Source organism: Typopeltis vanoorti, chromosome 4, assembly GCF_054136105.1.
Source record: "Typopeltis vanoorti isolate ZY-2024b chromosome 4, IOZ_Tvanoo_1.0, whole genome shotgun sequence".
Taxonomy (NCBI): Eukaryota; Metazoa; Arthropoda; class Arachnida; order Uropygi; family Thelyphonidae; genus Typopeltis; species Typopeltis vanoorti.
The window spans coordinates 41,162,975-41,188,899 of NC_143552.1; the positions used below are offsets into that span (position 1 = coordinate 41,162,975).

The following is a 25,925-nucleotide window of genomic DNA, read 5'->3' on the forward strand; positions in this document are numbered from 1 at the left end:
AGGATGAAGTTGATCTTCAGGAGAATGGATAAAGGTTTAAAAGATGCATGGAGATCATTTTTACAAAGAACTTTGCAAAAAAGATCTCCATGATTTTTTCTGATGTATCCTTAATATATGGGATGGGAATGATTTTGCTGTGATCCGGTGTGTTGGTTGCAGGAGAGATAGGAGGGTGCATTCATTATTTAATCTATTTTATATGGGCTATAACCCTTGCCTAAAAAGGTGCTGTAAAGGTCCCTGAACTCAGTTTCAAGAGCTCTGTCATTTGAACAAACAGCCCTAGCTAGGCTAATGTGTTTTGAGAATGCCATATTGTTGGGTAGGGTGGTGATGGTGTGATTGTTTATGTAAATACATTCCTATATAAGTGAGTTTTCTGTAAATAAATAAGGATAATGAGCTATTAGGAAGTCATTATACTAATGTATCTAGAAATGGGAGACAACTGTTACTTTCTTTTTCTGTGAAGTTTATTTTAGGATGTTGGCTGTTAAGATGCACTAAAAATGTTCCCAATGTCTGGACCATGAGGCCAAGTAAACTTAACGTAGCAAAGTATTGATTTAAGTGTGGTTGTATTGAGTGCTTGTTTTTCAAAATATTCTACATAGAACTTAACTAGGAAAGGGGAAAGAGAGGACTCTTCCCTCCCTCCCCAGGAATTTGTAATTTACAATATAATGACTTTTCTTTATATGTTCACTAGATGTTAATTACTGTAAATAATATTTGATTTATTAAATTATTTTTGATATAGTTGGAATTAAAGAGACCCCATAATTACCAGTAACTATAGGGACATCTCTCTTTGACCCTTACTACAAAATACTATCTACTCTAATCAGGAAAATAATTAATATATATATATAATGTTACGGTCCAAGTAATTACTCGGTTTATATTAATAATTACTCGCTATTATTAATACAAACCAAATAACGAGGTAAAGTAAATAATTTAAAAGAATTAATCACAGGAACCGGTAATTATTAATACTTCCCAGCTATTGATGGTAAATATAATAATTTGTCAATACGCTAAGTTTGGGGGAGGGTGGGGAAGTACCACGTGATTCTCGGCTTTGGAAATTTATTTCTGTTGGTTTTTGATGTACACTCAAACCCATGTTGAACATTGTGAGCAATTAATCTAATTATGCATCATAATGGATTTGTTTTTAGGTCTTCTTCTCTGTTCCATCATCTATGTGGATGATGATTTTTGTTTAATTTGAGTCTCGGGTCTGGGTTAGTCCCGAGGGTATGGAAAGAGGAGAAAATAGTTCCACTGCATAAAGGAGGTTCCATGACTGCTGCTGTAAATTACCGACCGATTAGCATATCAGGAATCGTTGTCAAGGCCTTGTAGAAATTAGTCAAGAGAAGAATACAGGATTGGATAGATGAAAATGGGATACTATATGGGGGACAACATGGTTTTGTGACGGGTAGATCATGCCTCAGTAACTTGCTCGCGTTTTATAACACAGTGACAGCTGAACTGGATAAGGGTAATGGGTTTACAGTGATACTACTGGACCTTGCCAAGGCCTTTGACAGGATACCACATGGAACTCTAATCAGTAAACTGGAACAGATGGGGATGGATATAGGGTTGGTGAGATGGATAGGAGGGTGGTTTATTCAGGAGTTGAGTCCAAAAGATGGCTTGTAACTAGTGGTATGGCGCAGGGTTCTGTTCTTGGACCGCTACTTTTCAATTTGTTCATTAACGATATAGGAAAGGATCTGAGAGGAAGTGTTCACTTGTTTGCTGATGATGCAAAGTTGGGTAGAGCAATTATGAGTGCACAGGATGTCAAAATTTTGCAAGATGATTTTGGATAGTCTGGAGGACTGGGCTAAGGAAAATGGATGTCAATTTAATGTGGCAAAGTGTAAGGTTATGCATTTTGGGGTGAAAAGATCAGCAGCAGTATATCACATTGGTGGAACCATACACCAGGAGATTGATGAGGCCAGGGATTTGGGAGTGTTGGTGGATAGGGAGTTGAAGTTTAGGGGGCACATCACAAAAGTGGCTAAATCAGCTCATCAAATCACTTGGCTTCTGAAAAATACTTTAACAAGCAGAGACAAACAAGTTATTGTTCCTCTGTATCGAGCCTTGATTAGACTCCATCTAGACTACTGTGCCCAGATATGGGTGCCAGGGTTTCTTCTTGATGGGGGGGGGGGGGATAGAGAGGATCCAGAGACAAGCGACCAAGATGATTGCAAGTCTGTGGAATGAACCTTATGAGAACAGGTCGAAGATTTGTGGGTTGCAAAAATTGGTTGATAGGTGGAAAAGGGGTGATATGATTGAGACATTCAAATTACTGAAGGGAATTGGAATTGAGAATAGGACTGGTGGTGGGAGGACTAGGGACCATACATTGAAGCTGGGCAAGAATGTGGTTAGCAGGGGTGTAACAGCTAGGTTTTTTACTTGGAAAGTGGTGAATGAGTGGAATAAGCTGCCAGAGTCTGTTGTGGGTGCTATGACCGTGAATGAGTTCAAGGCAAGGTATGACAGATACTGTGTGAATGTCGAATAGTTGTTCTTGACATGATGTTAGGGCCTCCCTCGATGAGTCTGTCGACTCCTTGAAGTTGCCCGAAATAATGATGATGAGGCCGAATGAACTCTTTAAATTTCTGTCCCGGGAGAGTCTGAACAATTCTGTCCAGTTTGGTGTCGCTTGTTGTGATTTGGTTTTCAGGTCCTCTTTTATTTTGTCTATCCATCTAATTCTGGGTCATCCTTTGGATCTTTTACCTTCCATCATTGTATTCAGGGCTTTAGATGGTAGTCTTTCTGTTCCCATTCTGGTCACATGGCCAAACCATCGCAGTCTTCTTTCTTGGATTTTGTCTATTATTGTTATTTCTTGTTTTAGTCGTTTCCTTATGTCTTCGTTTCTTAGTCGATCCAGCAGAGATACTCAAAGTAATCTTCTTAGCCAACCCATTTCAGTAACTAATAATTTTTTCTCTTCAGCCATTTTGAGATTCCAGCCTTCACTTCCATAGAGGAGTATTAGGAGGACTATTGTTTCATAGATTCTTACTCTTGTTACTTGTTTGATGTCTCTTGACTTCCATATTTTATTAAGTCGTCCAAAAGTTTGGGATGTTTGACTGATTCGTCTGTTTATATCTTTTGTAATTTCACCATTGTACTCAATAACTCCTCCAAGGTAGGTGAAGTTTCCTACCTGCTCTAGATTCTTACTATCAATTTCCAGATTGGTGCTTCTTTTTCCTATTTGCATAATTTTTGTTTTGTCTATATTTATGTGTAATCCAAATTTTATACACTTCTTTATTTTATCAGAAATTCACTGTAGATTTTCTTCTGTGCTTGCAAGTAATACAATGTCATCTGCAAATTTTAAATTTGTTACATTTTTCCCATATATTTTGATTCCAGAGTCTTCATTGTTTAAGGCTTTATTGGTTGCTTCTTCCAGTGCAAGACTGAACAGGTCTGGTGGCAGATTGCATCCCTGTCTTATAAGATGCCCTCCATTCGTACTGCACTTTCAGATTTCTCATACAGATTCTTTATTATACTGATTGTTTTGTTGGGAATTCCAAATTCTTCCATAGTTCTCTTCTACGGATTGAATCAAATGCCTGACAAAAGTCTATGAAATTTATGTAGCAACTTTGGTTGTACTCTAGTGTCTTTTTTTTCTATTAGCTGTCTTAAGGTGATTGATCAATTGTGCTTCGTCTTGGTCTGAAACCTGCTTGTTCTTCTCCCAGTGCTAGTTCTATATATGGTTTAATTTGTTTTTGGAGTACTTTCATAAAAACCTTACTTTGAATACTGAGGAGGCTAATGCCTCTATAATCATTGCATTCTGTTTTATTTCCTTTTTTGTATATAGGAGTTATAACTGATTTGGTCCAATCAGTAGGCACTGCTTCATTTTTGTAGATCCTTTCAAATAACGTTTTTAATGGTTCCAAAAGTTGTTCCTTTCCTGCTTTTAAGAATTCTGCGTGTATTTGATCAATGCCAGGTGCGTTCCTAGTTTTGAGTTTTTCTATGCTGAGTGCTATTATTTCTTTGGTAAAGATATTTGTTTCTTCTTCTTCCATTTCAGTGGCTGGAATGGTAATATTCATGGAGCTGTTTTTATTATATAAATCTCTGAAGTATTCTTCCCATCTGGCCATTCTTTTTGTTTTACTTTCAATTAGTTGTCCCTCTTTGTTTTTGATCATTATAGTTTTTGTTGTCCGTGTCTTACTAATTTGGTCTATTTGTTTATATAATCCATAAAGGTTATTTTATTTTGGTAGCTTCTTGGCCATTTTGCATTTTTCTTCTAACCAGTTATTCTTGTCTGTTTTTAGGTAGATAACCATAATTGACAAGTTCATTAATTGTCAGCTGGACACGTCTTCATAATTTTGTGAGCCTGCTCTATCGATTGGCTGTTTTCATTATGAAATTCTGCATATTGTTTTCAGAGAAAATTACACACGACTCCTGGCTTCATCTCCCTGCCCTGGAAGAAGCTTAGTACTGATTACTATGTTAATGGGAGAGGTTGCTTTTCTTATTTACGTCAGTCACTAGTAAGTGCATACATTTCTCCACATTTTCATTGATTTTACATACCCATAAGCATAATGAGATTTAGAAACAATGAGAACACGATTTAATGACCAAGTTAATAAGTTGAGATTGAAAAAAGGGAAAAATAATCAGTTAATCAGAAGAGAAGAGTATTATTCATTTTTAGCGAAAGTTAGAAAGAACAAAGAAAAGGTTTCCAGCCAAACACCCGAAGATTATCAACGGTTTTCAAGATATGATATTGTAAAAATTGGAAATCTTGAAAAACTCATCGTACCTGTTAAAAATGAAAGACATGTTTATGTTTGGAGGAAAATTTTCAGTTAATTCATGACACTCATCTTGCCATCAGCCATGGAGGACGAAATAGAACGATGAAAGAGCTTAAAGAGAAATATAAGAACGTCACAGTTGAAATTATGATATATTTGAATCTGTGAATCCTGCCAGAAAAAACTGAGCATTCAAAAAAAAAAAAAAAAGGGCTCATTGTTAAACCAATTAAAAGTAGACAATTTAATTCTTGATGTCAGATTGATTTAATTGATATGCAGTCACATCCTGATGGTGATTATAAATTTATAATGGTTTATCAAGATCATCTTACAAAATGTGTTCAACTTAGAGCTTTGAAAAAAAAAAACGAGCTGAAGAAGTTACATCTCATCTGTTGGATGTATTCACAATATTTAGAACCCCATGGATCTTGCAAAGTGACAATGGCTGGGAATTCATGAATGAAATTATTGAAGAAGTCTGCGGAATGTGCTTAAGATTGTTCATGGAAAACCACGGCAAAGTCTTGGTTGAAAGAGCAAACCAAGACATTATAATGGTTTATCAAGATCATCTTACGAAATGTGTTCAACTTAGAGCTTTGAAAAAAAAATGAGCTGAAGAAGTTGCATATCATCTGTTGGATGTATTCACAATATTTAGAGCCCCATGCATCTTGCAAAGTGACAATGGCTGGGAATTCATGAATGAAATTATTGAAGAAGTCTGCGGAATGTGGAATGAGCTTAAGATTGTTCATGGAAAACCACGGCAAAGTCTTGGTTGAAAGAGCAAACCAAGACATTGAAAAAAATGGTATCCACATGGCTTGAAACAAATAAAACAACAAAATGGTTGAAAGGGATAAAATTTATTCAATTTATGAAAAACTGAGCACATCACTCTGGAATAGATTGCAGTCCCTATGAAGCTATGTTTAGCTGTAAAGCTAAGGTAGGTTTGAAAACATACTTACCAGTCAATACCTTTTCAGAAATCACAAGTGAAGATCATCTTGAGATGATATTAAAAGATCAAACTAATAAGGATGTTGGATGTCAGAAGATAATCTCAGAGAGGGAAAGCAGTATTAGACAGAGAACGGCGACAATGTGGAAGTGGAAATAGATGATAAGAGTGAAGACTTATCTGTTGGAGATCCAAACAAAAACAGAAATAAAAGTGTTAGCCAAATTGAAGGAAAACAATTCTTCTGAAACAGGAACGATCAACAAGGAAGATAAGAAAACAAAAAATATAACTAATGTTGAATTAGAAGATAATAAAAAAAGTATGGAAAGTACTTCTTTTGCACTCAGTGAAATCACAGAAAAAATTCAAGAATCTCGAAACTCTGCTAAGCAGTCACTTAAGAAACAAGCTGAAAAAAATGTTATGGCTTTCAATGACTAATTTCCAATTGCAAATGTAAGAGAAAATGTTAGAATAAGAATTCCAGACATAGATAGGGCTAAGACTGATAATCGGAATATTATAGCTGTTATAATTTCTATTGAGAATGAAAACCTATATAAATTAGGTACAAAATATGGTATTTTAAACCCACTCTATTCGAGGAACGAATTTAGCATTTGTAAGAAAACTTTTATTTCAGTTAATGAAGTTCCTGATATTGAGATGAGTCTAAGATAATGTGCCCGCAAGAATTCTAATTTAGGTGGTCAAGGTTTCCAATATTGCAAATGTACAGCCCATTGTAACTCAAATCACTGCAAATGTAAAAAGTCAGAAATCCTTTATAATTCCAAGTGACACAGAGGTCTTTCCTGCAAAAATAAGTACCGTATATTATTGCATATAATGCGAAAAATTTATGGTAAAAAATACTACTTAAAGTTAGGGGTTCGCATTATATGCGGATCTTAAAAAATATAACATCTTATTAGACTTGCACACACAACATATACTACCTAATGCCTATGCAACCAAATCTACTTGACCCACTCGCATTCGGCGACCGAGCATGCATCGTATCTGCGCATAAAGTCAGTAATGTAAGTAGAGCTAATATCCCCCCCCCGCCCTCCCCTTGGCAGGATATTAGCACAGTTAGGTATATCAGTTTAACCACAGTTCATTTTAAATATTATTTGTTAAACAAACCTAGCCTGAAAATGAGCCAACAGAAATATAAACGTTCATCTTTTGAAGCAGGATTTAAATTGCGTGTCGTACAGTTTGCAGAAGAACATAATAACAGTGTTGCTATGAGAGAATTTGGTGCAGCAGAGAGTAATATTAGACTTTGGCATAAGCAAAAAGACAGTCTTGAAAAAATCCAAAAAACGAGATGTGCCTGTCGTGGAGATGTAGCATCCTTTCCAGAACTCAAAGAGCTAAATGAATGGATTTTGACACAATGACAAGATGGCATTATAGTAACAAGAAATGCAATTCGTTTTTGAGCTCTACAACTCAAGAATGGTAAATTCAAGGACACACCAGTTATTTCATCTTTTCTTGCTTCGCTTGGGTGGTGCAACAGATTTATGGAACGCAAAGCATTAACATTACGACACCGAACAAAAATTGCACAGAAGTTACCAAAGCAGCTTGAAGGAAAAGTGGAGTCCTTTCATAAATTTATCATAAAATTACGGAAGTGTCACGGATATGAACTTTCCCAAATTAGCAATATGGATGAGATGCCCATGTACTTTGATATGCCTGGGAATCGAACAGTAAACTCAGCTGATGAAAAGGGTGCCCCCATAAAAACAACGGGACATGAAAAAACGCATTTTACCGTTGTTCTAGCATGCATGGCAGACGGAACCAAATTAAAGTCGACGGTGATATTTAAAAGGAAGAAAATTCCGGATTAACCGGACAACAATATAATCATATAATAAGGTATTATCTCCTATTTTTTTCTGCTATTAAATAAAATATTTTTTATAAAACGTGTTTTTATTACATTTACCAGACTCATCTAGGAACTATTAACAATTACCGGTTCATGTGATTAATTCTCGTAAATTATTTACTTTAACCTTGTTATTTGGTAAAAAAAATCAGACAGACAGATGAGGAATCGCCTGATCATCGCTAGGAACTAGGACCGATCCACCCCATCCTGAGTGGTAATGGTCGGCTGATCTGATTATTTTTTACCAAATAATAGCCAGTAAATATTAATAATAACCGGATTTATTACATTATCTGTAACACACACACACACACACACACACACACACACACACACACACACACACACACACACACAGAAATACCCCATCTTATAATGCTTTACGTATGACAATACGTTCATATGTTTTTCAATTATGACCAATGCCCATTTATACAACACTGTACTCTCTCAGATGATAGCTTTAGCAACATGATGCTCCCTTGAATCAACTGATGTGCAGTTTTCATGAACTGGTTGTTTGTTCACAAATGTGAAACTTCACTTCTTTCTATTGGTCTACAGCCCAAATCAAGCCTTGGACTACTGGTTGTGTTGCCTCTAAACCTATCTCCCCAAAAACCTTAGTTCAGACTGAAATATGATGCTATCTTGACTAATGATATCTAGCCATCTTGTTCTTGATTTTCCTCTTGGTCTCTAACCAAGAATGTTACTATTTATAATCTTCTTAAGAACACTGTGGAGCCTCTGTAACTCAGTCAATATAGACAAAACCCTTTGAATGGAAAGACCTGGCTTTGATTCCCCGTGTATGACGTGAGGAAGCTTAATTTGGTCCCTTTTGACTAACGATGAGTTAGCTGGTCTCATACAGAAGTAGAGGGGTTTTTCACCCAAAAACGTGTTTTTTTTTGTTCCTAGAACAGGCAAACCAGCCTGTGAACACACACACACGGATCTATCATGAATTCTTAACGTGTGGAAGAGAGGTCCTCACCACATATCATTATGCCCATAGTTAACCATGAGTTACATCATGGTAGTCAACCTCCTAGATAGGAGACGACACAAGAATGGAATAAGAATACTGTAATTTTCCATAAGAAAAATATGTGTTGCCCACTGCAACTTTTTAAACTTGATTAACACATTCACATTAGGAAGTGCTTTGCATGTTTATCGTACCCAGGGACTTCTCATTACCGTTTGTGTGCTGCTTCCATGTCAGGTGTGTGCGTGTGACTGACACAAAGTTTATACAGGATGTTAGTTGCAACTATTTCAGTAGAATTTTATTTGAAATTAGCATTTCTGATCTGTCTTAATTACATTGAAAATTCCAAATGCAATTGAACAAGCTTACTTCATGATTGAAAATTTGGACAAATGTTACGACAATTGTTTTTAGTTAAATACTGTATTTGGCGGCACAACAAACAGTTTTGCTCAAGTCTATGGAGCATAGTTTCTGTGGGAGGGATATGTGTTTCATTAGTTAGTGCTGTTTTTATCCTAGCTCTAATTGCACTATTTGCTGACAATTATATTACACAGACTGCAAATGTCTCTGTACTTTATTCAGTGATACAATAAAACTGCTTAATTTTCTTGTGTATGCAGTATAGTGGTTGTTGGGGAGGGCATGTTGTTCACTATATAAGGACAACTGCTTCCAGTCTTTGGAAAATATACACTTAGAGAATGAAAATTTATCTATTCCTAACTGAAAATGAATCCTATATTCTATAAGAAAATGCATCTGATGAATGCCAACAACTAGAAACATATGTGGGAAATCCACATGTTCTAGTGATGAGTTTGAGCCGCTGTCAAAAAGAAAAAAAATCACATCTAATAAAGTTTAACTTTTTGAAGATGATGTAGTGAATAATTTTGATGATGATTTCAATCAGGTATTGTATTTATAGAGCAGTTCCTCATCTGACAAGGAAGATATTTTACAAAGTAAGGCTTCTGAATTTTTAGTTTTAAACGAATGAAATCTCTTAAGTAACATGGCTGAGTTAAAAAGTAATGGAACTTAAGTTATTGGAAAGGGATCTGTTAAATCATTTTGTATTTTAACCTGTACTTCCATTGTTAGGTTTTACTGTACTATCTGGTATTCTAAAGTATGATGATGATATTCACTCTGTAGTCTTCACCCTGTAATTTATTCTAAAGTATATCATAATCTTATATAATTTTTCGAGCCTCCATAGCTCAGTCAGTATAGACAAAGCCATTTGGTTGGAAAGACCTAGGTTATAAAGGTTCTTTGTGTTCCCTCATGTCACTGAGTTCCTCAGTGACATGAGGAACCTTTGTCTGGTCTCTTTCAGCAAAAGGTGAGTTAACCAGTCTCAAATGGAAGTAGGGTTTTTTTTTTTTTCACCCGGAACCTCTTATTTTTCATACCCCAAAAGAGGAAAATAGGAAACACAGGGAAGGCATAGGGCTAACCACGTTATTCTCGAGTACGGTTGTGGTTACAAGAATACTTACCTCAACACAATAAAAAGGTAAAAGAGAAGGATTAAGAAAAAAAGAAATATAATTTTTCTCTGTTTCATACAAATCTAATTACGACTATGATAAACTAGGTCACTGTATCTGCATAGCATGACAATTGTGTACTCTCTGGCCAGTCTGTCACAGGATGAAAAATCCCACCACCTGAGCAGGAGACTGGCCAACTCACCTTCATGTCTCAAACAGATAAGAAATCATGTCTTTCAACTAAAGGACATCGAGTTACATCCGAGAGAATTTTATGTTTAAGTGCTTAAACAGTAACACATAATGGTATCGCATCTGTGATGAAACAATAGTATGAACATAATATTCAGAAAATTTTAACATAAAAAAACAGTTTACATAATATTATTCTCAGCTGGTTTTTATTCAAAAAATTTAAATGGAAATGCAAAAAAAAAATAAAAGTCACTTGGTTAATGTACATTTAAAACTATAATCAATTAGAAAACATCTTTATTAACTAATGCAATTCAGACTTTGTAATATTACTTACCACAGGTGTCATGTTTTCTACTGGATCTGATCTTTCTTTAAAGTTGAACTTAGAAACTGTAGCTTTAGCAACTTTCTCCATCACTAGAGAAGGCTCGACATCCTCTTCAGTTCTTGCATTGATAGTAACGTGAGCACCCTATGGGAATAGGAAAAGATATTTATAAATCTACATAATTTCTGCTCAGAATTTCTGAGTATCATTATCTTGATCTTCCTGTGGGTTTTTTTCCTGCCACCTGATCTGCTAATCCTTCCTCTCCTATTCTGTTTAAGTGACCATATCACCTGAGATTAGCTCTACTCACACATTCCTGAGCACTAACAATATCAAGTCCCTTTCTAATATCTATATTTTTAACATGATTCTGCAATTGATGACATCTGTCCACTCTCCCAATTTTTCTCATGTCCATGAAATTCAATCTTTGATCAACTGTTTTATTTTTAACCCAGCTGTAAAATTCATAAGACTGGAGGCCAGGTCAAAGAAATTAGTCAAAGCACTAAAGTAGGTATATACATAACAGTGTTCAAACTAATTTTTATGTCATTCCATATACATTTATTCAGCTGGCTTTCTACATAATTAGTAGAGCCAATGAGCTCTGCTAATTCTGCTGTCTATTTCCATATTTAATTTGTTATCTTCACTAAAAATGGCACCTAAATAGCTGAAATGTTGTACTTGTTGCATAGATTCCTGTTCATGATGGACGCAGCTGATGTATTTTTCAATGTTCCTGCCTATTTTCATAGTATTTGTCTTTTTATTGCTGATTTTCATACCAAATTTATTACAGAAGTTATTCGATTTAGTTATAGTCCTGCATACTTGTACTGGATTTATTTATATCATCCACATAAAGTAGAGAGCTGAGATTAACATCTCTAATTCTGATATCAGGTTTAATGCCACTTACTTTCTTTCATAAGTGATCCATATAGATGACATAACAGTGGAGGTGATATGCACCTTGTCTAACACATGATTGAGCAAGCTATGTTCCTATACTACCTTCAATTCTAACTACTGAACTCTCATAGTCTCTGTTTGAGTTGTAACTACTAACTTACAACTCAAATAGAGTCTATGTATTGCTCGATATTCCCATATAACTGTGATGTTCTCAATGGCTTTTCTCTTAGTACCTTGTAATATGCTTTTTCTAGATTCACAAAACTTTTTCTTATGTCTTCCACCCATGAAAGATTGTCAACCTATAGTACATCAGTACTGTAGAGGGAAGAATGTTTTTATATATATATATATATACAGGGTGTTCGGGATAAATTTGACATATTTATAATTAATTATATTTTTCCGTAAGTTACATGTATTAACACACACTTCTCTTCATTTAAAAGTTTGGACCCTTCTTCATTCATATACAAGATGTCAGAAAGGATGGATAGCTGGAACCCACCTGAATCATGGAAGAGAATAACTTGTATCATGATGATTCGTGCCCGCCATCAAAATAAGGATATTACGACTGCTGCCCAATGCTCCCTGAATACAGTAAAAACAATCAGGCATGAACTAGAGACTTGCAATGGTGACTACGAGGATGTAGCAAGAAGAAAGATCCCTAGCAGACGATCTGATTGCGTTCGTACAGCAGAATTCCTCGCAAATCTGCAGGAACAGGTGTTGAAGAACCCTGGCATTGGAATTCGGGCTTTGTTCGTGGAGTTGCTAACTGTAGTCAAGCCCTGGATAACAAGGGTAGCCAATGGTAGGCCGTATGTATGGCAGCAGGATTCGGCCCCTTGCCACACCTCTGGGAAAAGTCAAAAATGGTTGTCTGAAAATTTCTACGACTTCACCAGTCCAAATGTTTGGCCTCCAAACTCCCCAGACCTTAACCCCATGGATTATTTTGTATGGGGCGCAGTTGAAAAAGACACCAATCGCACTTCCAGTAATACAAAAGCCCAGTTAATGGATAAAATTAAAACAGTTTTTGCGGCCCTTCCCAGGGAGACTGTAGCATCAGCTTGTTCGAGGTTCCGAAGCAGAATTGAAACTGTGATCGATGCTAATGGTGGTTATTTTGAGTAAATCTTGTTGATAGTATTGTAATTAACTCTGCCTGTAATGTTTTTTTGTCAATTCATTAAATTTAATAGATACAAAGATTTTCTTTTTCCTTACGAAACTGTCAAATTTATCCCGAACACCCTGTATATAATATAAAAAATAATATAATCTGGAAATTCTTCTCTAGAAACCAATTGAATTTTTTTTAAGCAGCATCAGACCATATCCAAAAAGCAGGCAGTGATCTCACACTAGGCAATGAAATTCATCTCCTGCCTAAACAAACATCCATGCCTATGGGAGGATTTGAAATTATAGCATGTTTTGGTTGAAGAACAAGTTAACCACATGGTCAACCAGGCTAGTAAATACAGATGCTTGTTATATTTCCATAGTTTATCAATTCGTAAAGTGACAGTATGATCTTAACAATCTGTATGTCACCTAAACTCTGCTGCTTCTTCTCAAGTTTCCCTTATACAATTTTTCTGAGCCTCTTCCTTTTCTTATGTATCTTACTTGAAAAACTCAGCAGAGAAATTTATGTGCAATTCTAACATTGTTTTTTTTTAATAGATGGATACTACTCAACTGTATTCCAAACATCTAGAATTTGACCCTTTGACCTCTAAAATTTTTCTGCCCATCTACCTTCCTACATTTCAAATTTTTTATGGCTTTTTCTATCTCAAGTATTGATCCATACTCCTGACTGCATTTCTCTTGAATATTTTCTAACACTGTTGTAATATATTGAACGGTATTGATATGAACACAGATGGATAAGAAAATAACTATTTATTAACTTAAAAGCTAATATTTCGCTGATATTATATCCAGCATCTTCAGAGCACACAACACAAAGTTTGTTACAAATGTAACACAGCCACAATCTGGTGGGCTAGTATGAGTAGCAACGTACAACACAAGACTAAAGTCCTAATAGGGTGCCATCTAGGTTAAAAAAATATTTAAAAAAAAAAAAAAAAAGTAATTCAAAGTTTTGAAATAGTAGTCAAAAAAAAAATAGTCTTAGAAAGTTTGAAAAAAATAAAATAAAATAAAAGTAATAAATATTAATTTGGTCTTAGGATGACTATCTCCCAAATCTTTGGTAGATTTATACAGCCATACTTGTTAAGGTTTGGAGTATGTTTTGAGGCTTCTGTTGATTCCAGGAACAACCTCTCTGACTTGTAGAAGCTTCTGTGCATTACTTTTGTTTTTTTCCAATTGATCCTGTGTGCTGGGGTATCCAAAGCATGGTCTGGCAGACCTGACTCCCCATAGCGAAAGTGTCAGATATATTTTTGTGTTCAATGAGGCGGATGTCCATAGTTCTTCCTGTCTGTCCGTAGTAGGCTTGATGGCAAGAACAGGACATTTCATAGACTCCTGGATGTGATAAAGGAGTGCATTTGTCCTTAGGTGAATGCATGAGAATTGCTAATTTCACATAAGGTTTAAATACGGTGTGCAGTTAGTGTTTGTTAAGCATCCTAATCTTTTCAGATGTGCCTTTAATGTATGGGATGGTGATAGTTTTGTTGTAGTCTTCTGTGATAGATAGAGGGGATTTCTGGGTAGCATTTAGTATGTTATCTATCTAATGGGGGATTATAACCATTGGTTAAGGTGTGACGTAGGTGAGAAAGTTCAGCAGTGAGAGCAATGTCATTGGAACAGATTGCTCTAGCTCTATGGGTTAGTGTTTTTAAGATACCATATTGTTGAGAAGGGTGATGGCGTGATTGTTTGTGTAAGTATCTCCCTGTATGCGTGCATTTTCTATAAACCGAAAATGATAAGGAACCTTCTGGAAGACGTGTGATCAGTGTGTCCAGGAAGGGCAGGCAGTCATTGGCTTCTAGTTCCGTTGTAAAGTTGATTTTAGGGTGCTGGCTATTTAGATGCACTAAAAATGTATTCAATGTGACTGGGCCATGTGGCCAAATAGCAAACACATCATGAACATAGCGTAGCCAGAGACTAGGTTTGAGAGTGGCTGTGTTGATAGCTTGTTTTTCCAGATGTTCTATGTAAAAGTTGGCGGGGGGGGGAACCCATAGCTGTCCCATCTAATTGTTTGTATATTTTCCCTTTCAATGTAAAATAACCTACCTGTACTGAAAAAAAACAAAAGTAATGCACAGAAGCTTCTACAAGTCGGAGAGGTTGTTCCTGGAATCAACAGAAGCCTTAAAACATACTCCAAACCTTAACAAGTATGGCTGTATAAATCTACCAAAGATTTGGGAGACAGTCATCCTAAAACCAAATTAATATTTATTACTTTTATTTTATGTTTTTCAAACTTTCTAAGACTATTATTTGGACTGCTATTTCAAAACTTTGAACTACTTTTTCTTTTTTTTTTAAACCTAGATGGCACCTTATTAGGACTTTAGTCTTGTGTTGCACGCTGCAATTACTTATACTAGCCCCACTGTTACACCAGATTGTGGTTGTCTTGCATTTGTAACAAACTTTGTGTTGTGTGCTCTGAAGATGCTGGATATAATACTGGTGAAATATTAGCTTTTAAGTTAATAAATAGTTATTTTTTTATCCATCTGTGTTCATATCAATACCGTTAAGAAAAGTCTCATTCAATGAGACTTTTCTTATTACTTACATCTCCAACCCTATGAATTTGTGAACATCTTTATGTTGAAACATGATGTTAGTCATGACTAACCCGTGTCCTGAAGAGAAACCCAGGAAGTACTTATTAGTTTTTCTCTTATCTCCAAATTTTCTCAAATCATTTCTGTGTGTGGTATTCATTTCTTACTCTGCTGTTTACATAATTTTTCCTTTATGTCAGTTGCCTTCTCTAATCACTCCAAAAATTCCTCTACTACTTCTTCTCTGCTTCCTTCTGTGAGACAATAGGCACAAACAAGCCCATTGTCAAATTTCCCATTTCATTGTTTGTTCACATTGCTTAACTTGATATTGTGCCATTGAAGAATATTATCTTCGTGTTTAGTGTTAAATTATAGCTAATTCTTCCTTTCCCTAATCATTACTGCCTGAATACATCTTGTATTTGTTATTTAGAAAAATCTGCCTGTTTTTGTCCAACTATGTTAACTTTGTACTTCTCTAATTCTTTTGCTAGCTTTATTTCTCTTATGTTGATGGTGTGCACTTGAATTCTACTTATGCTGAGTTGAACTTTTAGTAGCTGACTTTTCAATGTTTGTCCTGGATATCTGACAAACAGTAGGGACCTTCTTTAACTGGGCAGCATCACAACCAGTAGGAAATTCCATCATGCTATACCATCATTTTGTTTTGCTATAAGCCAATAAGAATACAATTTGATCAGCTAAATCTTAAACTGACAACTCATCCTTATTTGTTTGGTATCTATAAGGATACCTACTAAATGGGCATACCACAAGAAGTGGTGTGGATTGGACATTAAGTCAGAAGCCACAGTTGGTTCTCCAACATTCCTTAACCACTGTGCTGGCCTTGACATGTTTATACATTACTAAATTATTATTGTTATTATTAATGTGACACCTCCAGGCAGTCCAAAGACTCAGTGAGGGGAGGCACCTACTCTACAACTCTGTCTCCACCACTCCAGATTCAAGTAAATACATGAAAGCATCCAGTGAAACTGAAACAATGGTAGGAAACAATTAGAATAAAATGGATACAAAGCATAAATTAACTGATATATCTCATCATACAACCATTTGGGCAGTTAAAAGTATGTGGTGGTCTCTCAGTTATCCAGTTTTGATCCATAACTAGGTCCACCTTATGGCAGAACAAGTTTATTAAACAATGTAAAAGAAAAATACTATGCTATTATTCTTTACAACCTGGTTGTAATGCAATTACAACACCAGTTAAAATTAAATTTATAAAAAAAATAAAATATATGCCATATTGTGCTCATTAAACAAATAATGAAAAACTTAATCAAGAACTAATAATAAAGAAAATACAAATAAAAAAAAAGTGAATGGAACATCTTAAAAGAATGCAAAAAAGAAAAAAAAGAAAGATTGTCCAAACAAGTATATCAATATACAGTCAGAAAAAATGAAACTACACCAAACCATGAAAGTAAATAACAGCTTTTGAAGCCAGGGAAAGAAAAAAAAAAAAAAAAAAGCCACAACAGCTCCTAAATTCTTAAAATAAATCATACTTTATTTTTTATTGATACAATGTACTTAATCTAGAGCATAGTCTGTAATCCTTCAAAGGTAGATCAGATACTGAAGTGGATACTGGCAGCTCTTCTATGTTAACTACAGGAAACAAATTTACAATCAACCTAGAAGCAGGGGATCTTGTAGATGCCAGCATGATCTAGGTCAGGGTTTCCCAAACTGTGTTCCATGGAAAGTGAATAAGTATTCCATGAAAAATTATCAAAATTGATATGAGCCTGGAATGGTTTTAAATCTGTGACAAGTTCAAACACGATTGAAAATCAGGCACTCCTCATGTTGCATGTGGATTGTGCTATCAAGGCCAGCGCATGCTAGCTTTGACTCAGCCACCCACGGTTGTTGACACCTCCAAGCACAAATGAAGTACGGAGGTATCTATTTCTAGGAAATGTGCAGTCACAAGCAAGGTCAATGCGATGCACTGTGGTCCAGCCTGTAGTGTGTGCTGTTGCATTTTTGTGATGCGATACAGCCTGCTTCAGCGATAGTGTGCACTTAGCTTTACATTGAATATGAGACCAATGATATTCGACTCTAACCAAGGTGTTCCGTCGTAGGAAAAGTTTGAGAAATGCTGATCTAGGTGATAGTCTTTTAGTGAGTTGATAGTAACTAATTAATTTTTCATCAAGATCGAAGAAGGCTTGAATGTTCTATCTTCTGAGAACTTGTGCTAATCTCATCCAGATTTACATAAGGAATGGCAATAGTTTTTTTATTATCTGTTTGACTTGTGGGGAAGAGCTTAGTGATGAGGCTGGTACAGTGTGGCAAGTTTGGGTGACACAGAGAGAGAGAGAGAGAGAGAGAGATGATCATGATTTTTACTGCATATTAGTGACTAAAGTTTCTAAGAAAGGGAGACATTATTGTTTTCTTATTCTATGGTAAAAATGGATCCAAGTTTCGTTGGCATTAGGTATAAATATGGCTGTGACAAAAAACAGTATTTTAACAAATTTAGTTTTTGTAAAAGTGACAAATTGCCATTTGCTCTTTTTGGTTAAGAAATATAATTTACTTGTATAAACTTTTATCAACTACACATAATAAGTGCAGTTAATTTTTTTGCCAGTGATAACTGTCACTTACACACTGCAGGGGAAAAACTTCCCTTTTTCATAATGCAAACTTTGGTTTGCTGTGACTTCATTAATAGCAAGAAGATGGAATGTTTTTTTTGCATCTCAGTTACGTTTTTAAGTGTTCCATATTAATTTTAAAATGATAATATTTCACATTTCAAACAAAAGTATAGTTCAGGCATGGTTTTCTTTTTTTCCCATTAATCATTTCATATTCTTCTATGCATTATTCATTCCTTTTAATAGAACCATGTTCACCAGTATGAGAGAGAGAAATACTTAAAAAAAATGTGCAAAAAAAAAGTGTATTTATCCAGAAATGACTGCAATATAATTAATTTGTCTATTAAAAGTATAGAAGAGAAGAGATAATTTCCAACATTACTTACCTATTTGGCATCAAATATTTATTTATCAAATAAATATCCATTTTTGAAATGTGATTCTAAAGCCTTCTGAGGGCCTCTTGTGTAATTCCAGCAAACCAGTTGCAATTTTAATTTCAAATTTCATAGAACATGTTACACAATCATTTTACATTATTATTTAAGCCAATAATAATACAATTTGGTTGTCTAAATCCAATACTATCAGTCTACCCTCGTTTGTCCAGTATCCACATAGATACCTAATAGGGTACACTACAAGAAGATGAGGATTGAACATTAGGTCAGAAACCCCAGTTAGTTCTCCACATTCCTTAGAAGGCTATATGGAGGTCTCCTCCCAGTTATACAGCTTGACCTTTAAGTGCCCCAGACATACAGAAATGTTTTGGGAAAATTTGGAGAAAAGGGAAAAACTAATAATAATGGTAAGTGCCTGTTGGATTTCTGCTCAGGACATGGACTGGCTATTATAAACACAATGTTGCAAGATAAAAATGTGCACAAATTCACATGGAGAGAAGATACAAGAAATAAGAGGTCTCATTGACTAAGTTATAGTTGATAGTGATCTTTTCCCTCTAGTTCAGGTCACAAGAGTGTACAGAGAAATTGAAATAGGAAGTAACAATTTAGTTTTGAGCAGGATAAAATTGAATTTCATACTGAAATTCAAAATTAATTGTCATGAAAAGAAGAGTATGTAAGAAAGTTTTAAAATGAATCATAGTTGAGCAGCTTTCAGAAGTGAACTGCAGACTGAAAGAGTTTGAAATCAAAACCCAAACAGTGAAAATTCAGTGGCAAATCCTGAAGAAAACACTGACTGATTCAGCTAGAGAAGTGATAGAAAAATCTAACTCCATGGTGGACATGGCATGGACTTGGTTAAACAGGCAGTGAACAAAAAAGCAGAAAGCATATTGCATGTTCCGTAAAACAAGCTAAAAAAGTCATAGGAAGACTTTAGCAAGCCCATAAAAATAAATATCAGGAAGTTAGTAAAATATTCTGGAGATTATTGAAAAAGCTTAGAAATGGAGTAAAGAGCACTGTAAAAGAAATCAGAGAGGATGCAGGTGCCATGAAAACTGAAGCTAAAAATATTATAATTGACTGGAGTAATTACTTTGAAGAACGGCTAAATGAAACAAGCAGTGTCAGCACAGTGGTAGAAAACACTCAATAGGAATACAGTTCAGAAAATCATATCCATACTTGAAGAAAAAAAAATCATTGAAAACTTTGAAAGATGGAAAGAGCTGAAATAGATGATATTCAGCCAGAAGTGCTCAAATATGGAGGTATAAAAGTATTACACTAGCTACAATGCATAATTCAGAAAGGCTTGTCAGAGAGTCGAATTCCGGATGATTAGTGGAAAGCTCATATAGTCCCATCTATAAAGAGGGCAATAAAACTAACTGTGAGACTTAAGGAGGTATTACCCTGCTCAGTGTTCCTGGTAAGATTTATGCAAATATACTTGAGGTTGTATTGATGGCTTTTTCTACTTCAAGTATTGATATTTAGTCCTGATTGCATGCCTGTTAAGTGTTTTTTTTTACTACTGTGCTGTCACTGCTTGTTTCATTTAACAATTTTTCAAAGTAATTAATCCATGCATCAAGGATATCTTTATCTCCAGTTTTAATGTCACTTTTATTAACTCTAATTTCTTTTACAGTACCCTTTCCTCCATTTCTAATTTTTTTCAATAGCCTCAAGAATATTTAGTCGCCTTCCTGATATTTATTTTCTATGTTCTTGCCAAAGTCTTCCCATGACTTTTGTCTAGTTTCACAGTGTTTAACTTTCTTACATTTGTCTTTGTATTCTCTAAGAGCACAAGCTGACTTATCACCAGAAGCAGCAAGTATATCATGTTCGATATACTTGCTGCTTCTCCTTCACTGCCTCTTTAACAACTTCCTCAGTTCACCATGGAATTCTGATTTTTCTATCCTTGCAGACAACCTCACCACATGCCTCTCTGGCTGAATCAATGTTTTCTTCAGGTCTTGCCACCGAATTACCATGGTTTGGTTCCTGTTCTCAAACTTTTTCAATTTTCCATGAACAATATTTGTGTATTTTAGTCTACAGTTCACATCTCAGAGCTGCTCAACTTTTATCCACTTTAAAACTTTCTTACATGCTCTTTGTTTCAATATGAAATTCAGTTTCATCCTGCTGAAGACTAAATGGTGTTCACTTACAATTTTAAATCCTCTGTACACCCTTGTGTCCTGCACCAGTGAGAAAACATAGCTATCATCAGTAACATAGTAAGACTTTTATTTTTTGCATTTTCTCACCATGTGAATTTGAGCACGTTTTTATGTTGGAACATTATCTTAATAATAACCAGTCCATGTCCTGAGCAGAAATCCAACAGGTATTGCCATTATTATTAGCTTTGCTCTTTTCTCCAAATTTTTCCAAAATATTTCTGTACATCTGACAATCATTTCCTACTCTGCTATTTACATCTCCAACAAGGACCAACTTTTCTTTTTTTCATTATGTCAGTTGCTTTCTCTAAAGTCTCAAAAAATTCCTCCACTTTGACCACAGAAGAATTTTCTGTGGAACTATGGATACAAATAAGTCTCACTGTCCAGTTCCTCATTCTGATATTTGTGCACATCATTCTACTTGATAATGCCTGCCATTCCAGAAGATTATCCTCATATTCAGTGTTGAATACTATAGCTACTGTTTTTCCTCGATTGTTATTACCTGAATATAACAGTTGGTATTTGGCATTTAGAAAGATCTCGCCAGTTTTTCTCTTTTTTTTTTTGTAACAGTCACTCCTGTCATGTGAATCTGGTACTTATCCAATTCTTCTGCTAGTTCCATTTCATTGCCGTTGAGGCTTCTTATGTTGATAGTACCAATCTTGAACTTTGGTGATGTTGAGTTGGGGTGTGTTTCAGGATGTGTTTCAGTAGCTGACTTTTATTACCCACACATCATTTTTACAAATAAATGTCGTAATAAATTCAGTATGAAAATCAGCAATAAGACAATGAAAATAGGCAGGAACATTGAAAATATCAACTGCATAGTTAATGGAGAACCTATAGAACAAGTAAAACATTTCGGCTACTTAGGCACAATTTGTAGTGAAGAAGGTAAATTAAATATGGAAAAAGACAACAGTTAACAAAGCTGGTATGGTATGAAGTCAAATGAATAAATTTATATGGAATAAGAGAGAAATTAGTTCAACCACTAAATTAGCTATACAAGTCAGTGTTTAAACCAATTTTAAACTTATGGATCTGAGAACTGGGTTACAAATAAAATACTAGACCAAAGACTAGAGACCACAGATATGAGAGTTCTGAGAAAAATTAAGGGAGTGAACAGATGACATCTATGGCAATATCATGTTAAAATTGAGGATAATTGGGGAAAGAACTTGGCATTGTAGCATTCAGGAATGTGTTCACAGAGCTAATCTCAGATGGTATGAACAGCTAAACAGAATGGGAGAATGAAAATTAGCAAAACAAGTGTTCTCCAGGTTCGCAGGAAAAAGACCCAAAGGAAGACCAAGATATAGGTGGATTGATATAGTAAGAAAAGTGCCTTAGAAGATAGAAATATAAGGTCGGATAATGCTGGAGTCTTGACGGGTAACAGATTAAATTAGAGGAAAATTGTTGATCATCAGTTAGTAATGGTGTAATTTTTTCATGCAGTACTATCATAATATTGTGTAAACCCAGGGTACATATCAGGAATCTGATGATGAATTTCGTAGAAACATCTGTTTACTATCCCAATACTGAATTATGCACTGTAGTCACTATGAAATGTACTTGAGAACAATTTCAGAAATATCTTTAATGGTTAATTATAATGTTAGAATGGCAGTATTGAAATATTATAAATGCACTAACAACTAACCACAACTGGTAGTTTAAAACAGAGCATTTAAGTTTAGATTTAATTAATAAAATAAAAACTGTAGAAAATCTATATGGATATACTGATGGTCTACACTCAAATTTTCTCTATACTTCACTCATTTTTAGGGGTATTTTGCAAAACACATAGTTCCTACAAGAAAGTGCCTATCAGTTCATTACAGGCCCATGGATGGTTAATAATATTCTAAATATTATTAACTTTAATAATAATTAGAATCTTTATCAAAATTTGCTAAGACATTCCAATGTGTTTTAATCAGCCCATTTTTAGTGGGACAAAGGAGCAAAATCTGTTTATATCCTACTTCTTTATGAAATTATATAGTGCAGTAACTCCACTCTAGTCAAATGGAATTAAACAAATGTAATTTATAAGGTATATAAGAGCATGTCGATTTGGTTCAATGTGGTCTCAGTGAAATCATTTTTATTCACAAAATGATTCAAACCTAGTTTCAAAAAGAAATTAACAGACTCATTAACTGCTGCCCTCACATGACATATTAAGAAGAAACTTTCACAACTGAAGACTTTGCAGCCAGAACGGGATAGCTCTAATTTTATCAATTTTGGACATTGAGTACAAACTATTCCAAAGAAAGTTTTTAGACTGTTATACTTGAATGTTTTGGCAATGTATAATAACACATATGAATTCACATTTGAGCACTATTATGAAGGTAAAATCTTTTTTTCCCTCAGAGCTGGATGAATTTTCAAAATTTGGAGCTGCCCCCTTGTTGTGCCAAATTGTATAAAAATACACTAATCTAAGGTAAATAATAATAATTATTATTATTATATGACATCTCTAGGGAGTCCAAAGAATCATTGAGGGAGGGCATCTGCTCTACAGCTCTGTCTCCACCAACTACACCAATGCCATCTATCACCCACCAGTGGTATTTCCACAGATAATCACAAACATCCATGCCCACGGCAGGATTTGAACTCGCAGCCTTTTGATTGGAGAGCGGATATGCTGACCACTCAACCAACCAGGCCAATTACTACATGGAAATATATCAGAAAATATCAAACAGCAGTTTCATGAAAATTACAAAAATATGAAATATTTACAAGAAATGAATATTAGTCACAAAGTTGCAGGGTGCAAGTACTATATTCATTATTAACTCTGCACCAGCTAGTTGAGCTGCTTCGTTCCTATATCAATATATTTGGAGTTTTTTACATAGCAGTACAACCTATAACGCAATTTTTGGCCAAAAAAGAAGCTGTCTTCTTTCTGCAGCAATGTCTTCAACTGCTCTCTCACAGACATTCTGTATTATTCCTTTTCTACAGGCATTTTCATGTACATGCTTCTGCTGAAGCAGTTCTCATCATTCCTCTGCTTTTCTCTAAGCCCTCCATGAAAGTCAGGTAATCAATAAGATTCAATGACTGACTGACCATTCATAGTACAGCTTTGAACCTAGCAAATAAATTATTCATCCTCCTATTTCGTTCCACTACTTCTGTCCTCTAGAACAGTCTTCCTCATAGTTTTCCCTGAAAACTACACTCTCCAGATGTTCAATGAAACTTGCTCCACACAGGACTCATGCAGTAGGATTTACAACTTGTGGAATTAATATTTAAAAAAAAATAAGAATCCATTATCCTCTACATTAATTTACTCTCCTGTCAAAACAGACTGTGATTAACAGAATTTGCATTAAAACCTGATATTTAACTAACAAGAAAGAGCAGGAGTTTCTGTGCATTATCTCACTAAAAATCATTGTGCCCAAATGTCTTACAAATAAAAAAAAAAGTGAATTTGATTCTACAGCTGAAAAAGTAAACTTGTGTAACACTTTTTCGAATTAACGATATCTTAATTTCTATATATCAGCATACATTATAGGACGTTTCATACATGCATATTTTTTTTTTTATATCCAGCAAAACAGAACATACCCAATTAACCAAAAATAATTATATCAAATATTACTAGTCTGAAATATTTTGAGTCTATCTATACCAGTTATTATAATACATTTTCTTCCCTTATGTATATGCATTTCAGTAACAGTTGTTTGAAAACATAAAATTAAACAGCTGAACTTACCTTAAAAAAATTTCCAACATCTATGACATGATTGGCACAACTACCTTTCCTGGACATTGGTGCCCCCTCGCCTTGCTATTAAAAAAAAAAAAAACAGTGTAATCAAAAATCAAAGGTAGGATTCTTTAAAAGTTAAATGCCATATGATACACAGGAATTAAAAATATAATCATATTTTGAATAACAAAGATTTAGTTTCATGTCTGGATATTTTTTTAAATTTGCTTTCAACTCCTAAAGGCACAGGCCAAATTCATCTATCTTGGATATGTAAGATACACTACTTTTTAAACTGTGATAGGCTACAGAAAATAACAAAATATATTAGTTCAACTAACTTCTGCAATTGTCACAAATTTCATTATCTGAAATTTGTGACAGTTTGAAATCTGCTGGCCTGGCTAAATGGCTTAATGCATAGTAAACCCACACTCTCAAACCGACAGTTATGGGTCTGAATCCCATAGTGGTACAGGTGTTTGTGAAAATTTTCATGTGGCGTAGACTATTTTTGTCATCCTGTGTGAAATCATCACTACTTTGCTCATTAGAGGCTAGAAGTTGAAGAAGTTGAAATACTAAATTGTACAATAGGTTTAAGAAATAATAATAAACTCAATGCATTTCACTTTTTTATTATTCAAGGACTGGACAAAGCTACTGTGCCCACTTATTACATCTGTAGAGAATTTCACAGCCATTCCTTTGCATGTGTAGTGCTGTGCAGACTATGCATCATATCATATCATTGATGACTGCCCTTCACACACTTTCTGTGGAGACCTCAGGGACTTGTTCTTACTCTCAAATCAGTGCCATTGTCTGGTTAATTGATATGACAATTAGTATATAAGTTTTGCTAATCAATTTCTTGTATTTTTATCCATACACTAAATAAATACTCAGGTGAGTATTTACTGATTAACAATGACTAAATATGTTAAATTAGATATTATCACAGTAAATTTTCACTTAGAAAACTTGAATTTAATTATTCCACATTTAAATTTCATTACTCTCTTGTCACATATGTGACATATGAAAATAAAAACATTTTTTTCAGAGCCTGTGTTAGTCCAGTGGGAGTGGTGTTTACACTCCTTAGCGCTAAACTACCCCCCAAAAAAGAGCATCACGAGTTCAATTCTAGTCGCTGACTATAGAAACTTTTTCTAAGCTTTTTTTTTTTTTTTTTTTTTATCAGTTCCAAGTTAGTCGATCTCTGGCATGGGCAAGAGTTTTTTTTCCTGAAAACTCGGTTTTTTTTTTGTCAAACTCAAAATCGACTGTAGAAACCACACTATTTTCAAACATTAAAAATATTGTGTTAGGGTTGGGTACTACGAGATGGCAGAACTTGTTAGCTGTCTCTTCACTGTATGCCAC

The 25,925-nt window shown here is 34.8% G+C and overlaps 1 protein-coding gene across 4 annotated transcripts in view; it reads right to left on the reverse strand.

Moving 5' to 3' along the window:
• Abp1 (Actin binding protein 1) overlaps positions 1–25,925 on the reverse strand; it is a 282,412-nt gene that overhangs the window by 186,998 nt on the left and 69,489 nt on the right. For all 4 annotated transcript variants that reach the window (XM_090391759.1, XM_090391757.1, XM_090391756.1 and 1 more), the window contains 2 exons: positions 24,540–24,614; positions 10,803–10,940 (listed from right to left, as the gene is read on the reverse strand). In XM_090391759.1, the coding sequence (XP_090247885.1) occupies positions 10,803–10,940; positions 24,540–24,614 (213 nt within the window). The remainder of the gene's footprint in view (positions 1–10,802; positions 10,941–24,539; positions 24,615–25,925) is intronic.